This window comes from Alexandromys fortis, unplaced genomic scaffold (assembly GCF_014885135.2).
Source record: "Alexandromys fortis isolate MF-2015 unplaced genomic scaffold, M_Fortis_MF-2015_v1.1 scaffold_15, whole genome shotgun sequence".
Classification (NCBI taxonomy): Eukaryota; Metazoa; Chordata; class Mammalia; order Rodentia; family Cricetidae; genus Alexandromys; species Alexandromys fortis.
The window spans coordinates 3,342,026-3,352,846 of NW_026067911.1; the positions used below are offsets into that span (position 1 = coordinate 3,342,026).

The 10,821-nt window shown below is 40.1% G+C and overlaps 1 protein-coding gene across 2 annotated transcripts in view; it reads right to left on the reverse strand.

Moving 5' to 3' along the window:
* Positions 1–10,821, reverse strand: part of Mfn1 (mitofusin 1) — a 42,369-nt gene that overhangs the window by 17,950 nt on the left and 13,598 nt on the right. For both annotated transcript variants that reach the window (XM_050138375.1, XM_050138376.1), the window contains exons 5-9: positions 10,477–10,601; positions 9,198–9,306; positions 6,949–7,056; positions 5,272–5,425; positions 3,820–3,887 (exon numbers count right to left, since the gene is read on the reverse strand). In XM_050138375.1, coding sequence (XP_049994332.1) covers positions 3,820–3,887; positions 5,272–5,425; positions 6,949–7,056; positions 9,198–9,306; positions 10,477–10,601 — 564 coding nt within the window. The remainder of the gene's footprint in view (positions 1–3,819; positions 3,888–5,271; positions 5,426–6,948; positions 7,057–9,197; positions 9,307–10,476; positions 10,602–10,821) is intronic.

The window sequence follows — 10,821 nt, forward strand, 5'->3', positions numbered from 1 at the left end:
AAAAGGAAACTAACAAATGGCACTATTCTCAGGGTCACAGATGTCCCACGAGAAACACCTATTTGAGTTTTTCCATTTACCTTGTTTTAATCATGTTTGTAATATATAACCAAATAAAGTCTGAGTTGTTAGAATTCTTGGTGGTGTTGTTTTAGAGTTCTTATTTTAAAATGATTTATATAAAAATAAATAAATAAAATGATTTATATAACGTGATAATATACCTAAGGTTACTGAAAAGAATATCTAAGGAGTAATAAGATATGAGCAGTTAAAATTATCATTAACATTTTAAAGTACACATAGAAAGCCACTTGCAGCTATCTCAAAGACCATGAGAGTGCAGCACAGACAGCGCCAGGCCTGAAGGACACTGAGCTTGACTGTCTCCCCTTCACAGCAGAGGTGGCTACAATCAGCCAGTGTCTCCCAACAAATAGACCGCTCCCCTTCCTTTCATCCTCTTTTTTTGTTGGAGTGAGTGTGTGAGTGTGTGTGTGTGTGTGTGTGAGAGAGAGAGAGAGAGAGAGAGAGAGAGAGAGAGAGAGAGAGAGAGAGAGCGCATGTGTGTGTCTTGAAGTTTTGAAGTAGGTTTCGCTCTCTAGTGTCCAACTCACAGCAACCCCCTGCTACCCAAGTGCTGTGGTTATAGGCATGCATGACTATTTCTGGTTCTTTGAGTTTGTTTTTAGATACAGAGTTTTATACATAACCTAGACTCTATATAACTCAGGCTGGCCTTAAAATGAAATGGAAAATACATGCCACTACACCGTGTCAATAGTGTGTTTTGTTTCTTGTAACTCGCATATGTCAGAATGCATCACATATACCAATGGACACATTTGATTTGTAAAATTTTGTCTCAATTTTTAACATGTGTAATATATGTCATACTTTCTTTTTTAATGATTCATCATCAAAAGTTAACAAAGGGGCTGGAGAGATGGCTCAGAGGTTAAGAGCACTGCCTGCTCTTCCAAAGGTCCTGAGTTCAATTCCCAGCAACCACATGGTGGCTCGCAACCATCTGTAATGAGGTCTGGTGCCCTCTTCTGGCCTGCAGGCATACAAGCAGACAGAATACTGTATAAATAATAAATAAATATTAAAAAAAAGTTAACAAAACTGTTACAACTAACCTCATTTAATTTTTACTTCCAAGAAAGTAAAATTCTACAATGATACAATATTTCAAAACTCAAAGTAGTTAGAAAAAAAACCACATAGTCTTTGAACAATGCAAGAAACACTGGCCCACACGGTGTCAGCATCAGCAAGTAAAACTTGCTTATAGGAAATTTCTGACTTTCTATTTCTATTTGGGCCATACAATACTCCTGCACTACTAAGAATCCATCACTGGGAATGTCAGATAGATAGATAGATAGATAGATAGATAGATAGATAGATAGATAGATAGATAGACAGACAGACAGACAGACAGACAGACAGACAGACAGACAGGAGAGACAGATAGATAGATACGTATGCAAGCACGTGTGTGTGTGTGTGTGTACATGTGTGCATATGATACTAATTGTGGTCATGACTTCCTGAAACTGACTATTGTTCTTCTGTCAATACTGACAGAAGCTTTCAAGCTTCAATCCTCCAGCTGTGTGAGTTACACCAGAGTCATCTGTATGGCCCACGCTTACTGAACGTGCTATTCACAACCTCGTAAGGCTGTCTCACTCAGGAAAAACCTAACTTTTTGCTGTGTAGTTATTTCTTCAGTATTTTCTTTGAGGTATGGAAAGCAGAGCAATTCTTTTAGGCTTGTAATGACAGTCCATCCCTCCCCAGTTACCTTTCTTCTTTCTTCCCCCGTACCTTTCTCATGAAGCTCCCTGAAGCATCACTCATTCTTACTAACCTACTGACAGCAAGTTGCCTACTCCTGTTCTATGAGTTTGAAGCAGAGGCTCTGAGACACACCCTTCACTAGAACCTGTGATCATTACCCACCTCTGAGAATTTTTAAATGATCCAACTAAGCTTTGATTTTATTTTACATAACTACCTTGTAAATGTGCCAAATAAATATCTATAAAATTATAACAAAAGCATAAAAACAATTTTAAGAGAAAAAAGTTAAAAGCAATGTTCCTCGATGAAGTCGATCTAGATGTCAGTAATGAAGATCCAGCGCAGAGAAGACAGCACAGTGCGAGAGCTGACTAGACAGAGTGAAGGGACTCGATGTCACCAGCGTGGGAGGTACAGATTCAGTTATGAGCAAGCACAAGGAAGAAAAGAAGCCTTTCCACCGAGGGTATCCACAATGGGGGGTTCTAGTCATCTACAGGGTCTGAAGGAGCACCGTGAGAAAGTCCTTACACACTCTGAACTAACGAATTTTTGCTGGGATCATGAAAGTGCAATTTGCAGAGTTACATTATCAGAAACTATTGTACTTTTGTACCAGGTTAAAAAATACTGATCAAACTACTCTCAATTCCATCTTGTCAGAACATGTTATATAGACTTTCAAATTTAAAAACTGAGAACCAAAATGAAAAGCACAGATCAATCTGTTTTCTGATTTCTTGTTAACATCTAAAGAAGTCAATTTATTAATAATGCACAGTTACAAACACCCAAGAATGCTATTTCAGTATGTTTTAAACTCAGAGTTAAGAAGACAGGATGAACTTACCTCTTCCCTGGGTGTAACATTCATGGAGATATGCACTTTTTTTTTAATACATGCACATGCTTGCACACACACACACACGTTTAAAAAAGCAGTCTCACTAAACTGTCCAGGATAGCCCTGAAATCATCCTGACCCAGTCTCCCAAGTAGCTTAGACAATAGCCATGTACCCAGCTTTCTTCTTGTACCTTAACGGCCAAGCATCCATCATGTCACTACCAAAAGCAGGCTTGGAGTCACACCTGTGGTCTCCAGGACTTGGAAGGCTATAGTGGGACGACCAGTAAGACCCAAGCATTCAAGACCAACTTAACATAGAGACCTTGACTCAAAATAAAAAAAACACATAAACACTTGTCTTTTAAGAAAAGCCAGCAAGGTCTACATAACAAGTTCCAGGCCAGCCAGAGCTGCATGGGAAACCCTGCCTAGAAAGAAAAGCAGTTGATATTAATTCCTTTTTTAAATACATGTCTTCACCTGCCTTTCTCTCACCAAATAAAAGATTAGGGAATAATAAACTTTTCATTTAAAAAGTTTGGCTTGGTACACTCATCATCATTTATGGCCTCTATTAAGGCAATTAGTCCTTATAGGGAATAATTATGGACAGCAGTTTTCTAATTCTACAGTCTTTGTTCACTTGCAATTGAGAAGGTGATAGGAAATCAAGCAAAACTATACTAAGCAGGCTATGTAAGGACTTAGAATGTCAACATCCAAACAATGTTTCGTTCAAAGACAGAATAAGTTTTAAGTTTTTGGGGGAAAAAAAAATGCCTACAACCCAAGATCAATTTCCCTCTGTGCTGGCTAGGGTTTTTTGTCAACTACTACCCAGTAACCATCATCTGTCCCAACAGAAATTAGTCTGCTCTTGCTCCACAGGCATGAACACAAGAAATAACCATTCACTGCACAACATAAGCAATACTAGACCACTTTTCATTTATAAACAAAAATAGAATACACCTTTCTCAATTCTTACAGGTCATCCTTCCTGCAGGGCCTTCATTTCTTCAAACCTTTCTTGTTTCACTTGCTGCTGTCAGGACTACGCTTAATAACAGTAGAGGTTACTGACAAAGGTAGACAATTAAGATTATAGTCCCTCTCCAACCAGTGCCGTGTACAAGCCAGTAGTAATGAAATTCCTACCTCAAAAGTTTGTTCAAAATTCTGAAACTCTTGTAATCTTGCCTGAAATCCTTCGGCCAGTGCCCCACCTGTAACACAGGCAAAGAGTTTGATTTTTGTTTTATGAGACAAGGTCTTACTACACAGATGTACTACTACCTTGAACTTGTGGCAATCCTCCTTTTTCGGCTTCCAAAGAATGTACGTTACAGGCGTGAGCCATCATGCCTGACTTAGGCAAAGATTTTTAAATCTAGTATAATAACCTTCTTTACTTATGACACAAATGTTCCAAAACATCATAGCTGCTGTAAACTATAAAATATGAAACCCTCTATTATACTACATGAGTTAATTTGTTTTCTTCCTATTGTTGTGCTAAAACACCATAATCAAAAATAACTTGGGGAGTAAACATGGCTTACTTTTTCCCATCAGTTCATTGTGAGGTTAAGCCAGGGCAGGAACCAAAGCAGATGCCAAAGAATAATGCCGCTGACTGGTTTGCTCTCCAAGGCTTGCTCAGCTGTCTTTCTTATATTACCCAGGACAACCTGCCTGGGGTGGCACTGCTCACAGTGGGCTGGCCCTCTCTCAGTCACTAATCAAGAAAATGCACCACAAACATGCCCAATGGTCAATCTGATAGAGGCATTGTTTCATTAAACTTTTCCTTTTCCCAAATGATCTTAGCTTGTATCAAACTGACAGAAATCTAACCGGGACACTATGTTCTATCATCTGCACACATACACAGTTAATGCCCTTTTTATCTTAAGAAAGCATTTAGTATGCACTGAGGTCATATCTTTTGAAGTTAGAGGTACAATAGCATATTAACACAAATTTCTTTTTGCATCTTCACAGTTTCACAGATTTGTTCTTACTGTAGAATCATAACAAGCTTTATTAAGTCAAGCATTTCACCTTTTCACCTAAAGGAAGCACTTTGTGATCATCACTGGGTTTGACTAAACTGCCTGCATCAGTGGGCATGCTCCATTTGGGCTATCTTCAGCACAATAAAGGTTCTCCAGCACAACCATGCAGTAACATGCTGGCTCATTAAGACAGATGGGTACTGAACAAAAGGAAGCCTCCTGCTTCATGGGATGATGAGAGAGCTCACCACACTACTCTTTATTTTGTTGTTGTTTTTGTTTGTTTGTTTCAAGACAGGTTTCCTCTGTGTTACAGTCCTAGGTGTTCTGGAACTAGCTCCTGTAGACCAGGCTGGCCTCGAACTCAGAGACCTGCCTGCCTCTGCCTCTCGAGTGCTGAGATTAAAGGCACGCGCCACCACTGCCTGGCTACCACACAACTCTTGACAGTGTGATTTAACACTTGCCATATAATATTACTGCACCACAGCTGAGCACAGTCACAGGTAGCAGGAGACAAGATTTCCAGTATGCTACTGCTTAGTTATGACCTACATTTATATTTAAGAAGGAAACCGTAAATACTACATACCACCTTCTGGCATCCCCTGGGCTTTATGTTTTCGGGAGTTGAGAACTTCCTTGGCTGAAACAAAAAAGATCCGATTCCGAGCTTCCAAAGGACTCACAACTTTGAGCTCTTCTACCAAGAAGTGAAGGCATCTATCCATGTGCTGTCTGCGCACCTGCAAGTAGCACAGGAATTTTGACAATTTAAACAAAACAGAAATAATAACAACCTTCAACCACAGGCCTGTACTAAATTTCAGGTATAATAACTGTCATGCTTTGAATGAGAAATATCTGACATAGGCTTGGGAATTTAAATAATTGTACTCAGTTGGTGGCCTTGTTTGACAGACAAAGTGTCACAGGGCTTTGAAAACTTAAGGCCTCTCCCCACTTCCAGTTTGTTCTCTCTACTTAATGCCTGCAGTTCAAGATCTGAACCCTTAGCTTCTGCTCTAGTTGCCATGACTATAGCTTGCCTCCCCACCATAACAAACTTTTATAAACCTTCTTCTATAAGCTGTCATGGTCATACTCTCATAGTGATACATATGAAGTCTGATTTTGATAGCAGGAAATCTCTACTTAATAACTTTCCTTCTGAACATCAAATATTACTCAAATATTATAAAACGTCACAAAATGAGTTTTAATACCTACCTAATTGTATGGGACAATGTAATCAATTTTATATTCAGGGCATAATAAAAATAATATGTACATTAACAGTAGTGGGCAGAAGTGGGTAACATTTTTAGTTTTACTCTGCTTATTTTCTACACTGTCATCCGTGGGGCTGTTAATACCTTTGAAATCAGAAAAGAAGTACTACAATACGAATAGAAAATAAAGCTATCGTCTTCATTTTAAATAAAAATATAACAGCCTATTTTTCTTAAGAACATGGAAACTGGGACTAGAGAAATGGCTCAACATTTAAGAACCCCTGTTGCTCTTTCAAAAGGTCATAGTTCCAGTCCCAACAACCATCTCAAAAAGCAAAGCAAGAAACCAAAACAGAAAAAAGCCAGAGTCACGAGAAGCTCTGGGAGTCAGGCAGGCTCAGTTATTTCATCTGCGTTCTGATGCAGGTATTGTGAAAATCCACCGAGTCAAGCACTAAATGATTCGGGTAGGCATTTTCTGTTACACATTCTATACTTCAATAAAAGTTAAACATGGGGCTAGAGAGATGACTAAATGACTGAGAATATAATTGCTCTTCCACACGGCAGCTCACAACCGTTTGTACCTCCAGTTCTAGCAGATCCAAGGCCCTATTCTAGTCTCTTCTGGCATGGAAGGGGTGCATAAACATGGAAGGCAGGCAAAACACCCATGTGAAAAAAAAGTGAGACACAAAAAGAAGTCTCTAGTTCTGAGAAAAACTATAGCTTAGTGTACCAGATACCTGTCACAAACCCCTACAGGTTTTCTAAAATCATACTCTTATTTTTTTTCTTTTAATTTTTCAGACAGGCTAGCCTCAAACTTACAGCTCATATTGATTTTGACTTCCTGATCCTTTTGCCCCCACCTTCCAAGTCAGGCATTAGATAAGAGTGTGTATCATGACGCCCAGCTATATTCATATTATTTCAACAATCACAGAATAATTTCTCGTGATGTCCTCTGAGGTCGATTGTTTTCTCAGATAACAATGTACACAACTATAGTTCAAAATAGGGGTGACACTTACATCCTCCATATATTCCGGCTCTGAGGCAGAAGCATCCCAACGATTGTTCAGAATGAAAATGTTTGGTTTGGAGAGCAGCTCATTCACCTTATGGAAAAAATGTTTCTCCTGAAAAATATCAAGAACAACATTTCAACAAGCACTTTGTATTTACCCTTATAATGAAAACCCTCAGACATAAAGTCTGAATCATTTAAAGCACAGTGATTAGCATCCACTAAGACCCTTGTGAACACTCATCTTGCCCTTGGAAATCAAAACACAAACCCAATGGCAAGGGTTCCTGCTCTTGCCAGGTCTCTCTTGAGATTCGACCAACACTCACCAGTCTGTATGTATAGGACAAAAAGTGACTGACTGATAATAGCCCCAGAAGTTAAAAGTCACTTCAAATCATTTTTCAGAGTTAGCTAAGCTGATGGTTGTGGTAGGGGCACACCTTCAATCCAAGGTAGAGACAAGCAGATCTCTGTGAGTTTGAGGCCAGCCTGCTCTACACTGTTAGCTCCAGACAAGCCAGAGATACATAGTGAGACCCTGCCTCGAAAACAAACCAACAAATAAATTTGGCTGAGTTCACTGGCATACTTGTATAAACTCAAATAACAAAGCAAATGTCATATAAACTGCTTCTTGATCTTTTAGATAAGTTCAAGCGAAGATCATTATATAAATACTGTAAAGTAAGTGTTGTGTCTGTTCACAGCAAGATGCCATAGCTAGTTGAAAATAGGAATGGCTCCACAAAGAAAATAATAGGTACTAATGATGGGTTTAGACATGCTGCTAACAGGGTCTTTCATAATCCAGGCTGGCCCTGAACTCATTATATATCAAAGATGGCATTAAATATATCATTCTTCTGCTTCTATATACAAGATTACACAGACATGTGACTACAGCCAGCTTAACAGGTATTTCTGAAAAAGGAAAAGCTCAGAAGTAGACAAATTGCAAGAAAAGAATAGCATCAATAGGACTGGGGATGTTGCTCAGAGACAGTGTTTGCCTAACACATGCACAACCCAGAGTTTGATTGTTAGCACAAAAGAGAGAACAAATGAGACTAGCATAATCAGAGGCACCAAAGTCAGACTGAGGCTGAGCCATCTGCTCATCTGTGGGAGTGAAGCCCTCAGCTAATGTATGCTGTTTGACATGGGCCTCTGACACATAGGGAAATGGTTCACACAGGGATGCTGACAGTGTGTGCAGAAATGACCACAGTAGCTTTCTCCCCGCAGATATTTACAGCCTAAAGACTGCTCCCCCACAAAGACTGCTCCCACTAAATCTGCCTCTTGTTCAGCTGTTTATGATACCCCTGCCCCCTTATCCATCTGTAATAGCCCCATATCCTGGCTCAGCTGTAGGCAACAACTGTGCCTCTCTGTTGCACACATATAACAGACACACTGAGCACCTAGGGGCTGTGGTTTCTCCATCAGATAATCCGGTCCTCCCAATCCCACTCTTTCTGTGTGTTTCCATCTGTTTGCCTTTTCTTCACTACCCTGTCACTTCTAGTCAGGTCTGTCCCTAGAAGCTGTAAAAGGACTTGGCACTTAGCCATCACCAAATCATGATGGTCCTGTACAACATCTCAAACATTTGTGGAGCTTCTCACAGAACGAGGATACAAGCTGTCCGGTATTACAACAGAAGCCTGGTATTTGTGATAGTAAGATCTTACTGGTGACACCTTGGCTACAATGGTACTCAGTCATTCCTACACTTCCGGTGAATAACCTTTTCAATAGCACGCTACTGTTTGCATACTAGATATCTAAACTCTGAAAGCTTGTCTGGACTGAATCTGGTCATTAAGGATAAAGAACCTTCCAAGCCAGGTTGGATGAACATGAACCTACATCAAGTTGGGAAAGGTGGAGAACTTGAAGAGAAAAGTTTTGCCAGATGCCTGACAGGGAAGCAGGAGTCTTTTAAAAAAGACTCCTAAGTAAACATCTCAACAACCTTGGCACCATGTTCTTCCAGGCTAACACACACATAGAGTGATTGTCAGTCTCATGCTTGAATCACCCTAAACCCACAAACACTAGAAGCTAAAGTCACTGAGCCCTAGATTGTTCCTGAAACCAGGCAACACTACAGGAGACCAGTAACAGCCCTCTAGTCCTAGGGAAAGCAAGCCCTCAGTGAACTTTCTAGCTCATCACCAGGACTGCCCTCTCTTTACAGAATTAAAGTGAACGCCACCCAAGCACAGCAGTAAGAATAAATCCTACCGTGTTCATCAGTGTGGATTCTGAGTTTGCAACCAAAACAAAGACATCAGCATCGAGGCAGAACTTATCAATCCAGCTATCCAGCTCTGTGGTAACATCTGTTCCTGGGCTAATGAGAAGGAAGCAAACACTGTGTCATATGATGTTTGTTAAAAAGCAAAACTTGGGTTACAGATTAAAACAAACAAGCAAAAACATTTTCTATCATTTCAAGTCCAAAAGGAAGACATTCTCTCAGCCATCAAGCAGTTGTTTAGAAAATTTTAATTCAATGTTTTTGACAAAACAAGCAATCTTTTACATTTTAAATTTTAAAGTTTTATGCTGGAAAATCTGGGGGGAAAGTACCAATAATAGTCTAGGTTAATATCAATAAATTGTTCCAATCAGCTATATCCAGTATAGCTTAGAGATAAAAATGCTTAGAAGTTCACCCAAACAAAAACCCTCTGGGATCAGGCATGGTGGCGCACACCTTTAACCCCAGCACTCCGAAAGAAAAGCAGGTGGATCTCTGTGAGTTCAAGGCTAGCGTGGTCTATATAAGAGACCCTGTGTCTCAAAAAAGGGAGGGGGAATCATCAAATTGTTCATTGAAGAAACAAAAACATAACAAAAATGTTTGAATCCTTTGAATACTATAGTTAAGAAAAATAAACAACCAATGTGCACTACTTCATCAAGCACTAGTAAGATGATCTTAAAATACATCATGGGACCTGCTGCTATAGCTCAGGGCAGAATACCTGCATGGTAAGCACAAGGTCCTTGGTTCAAGCCCCAATGCCACAAACTAAAGTAAAATTTAAACACATAAAAATGCATATTAGTAAAAGCAATGGAAAATTCTAAAATCATTCAGTTACCTTCAGAGCATACAAACCTCCTAGACTTTCCAAGTTAAAAAAAAAAAAAGTGGGGGGGGAGTAAGCCACCAGGACTCACCTCTGCACTTCCTAACCGCAGGGCACCAGGGCTCACCTCTGCACTTCCTAACCGCAGGGCACCAGGGCTCACCTCTGCACTTCCTAACCGCAGGGCACCAGGGCTCACCTCTGCACTTCCTAACTGCAGACACACTGTGGCCAGCAGTTCATGCTCCTGGGGGCTGCTGCTCTTGCCATACCTTCCCTACCATGATGAACTCCAGCCTCCAACCGAGAACAAACCACTACTCCCTCACACTGCTTCTTGTCAGGAATCAGATCACAGCAGTGTGATAAGTAGCATTATTCTACCAAGTAAACCAAGAGAAAACACAATTTGTATGTAAATTTACCTGTCTACTAAAACCAGGTCATCTCTCAGGAGGGCACATTTTGCTTTGGGCCAAAATACATGCACAAGGCAGCCAGCTTTCAAGTCTTTGTCCATATGGAGAGCATGTGCAAGCTGATTAACTGTCTAAAGTGAGAAAGAAAAAGAGGTTCAATAAAAATTAAAGATACTATGGTTTAGCACATCCATTTTAACCCAAGCTAGTGCTAAATGCAGCCCAGGCTGGCCTTGATCTCACTACCCTCTCTCTGCCTCATCAGTGCTGGGACTTACAGGTGTGACCACTAAGTCCAGCTGAATAGCACCATTTTTGCAAAGTTGAACTTCAAGTTGTTTGAAATAAAAC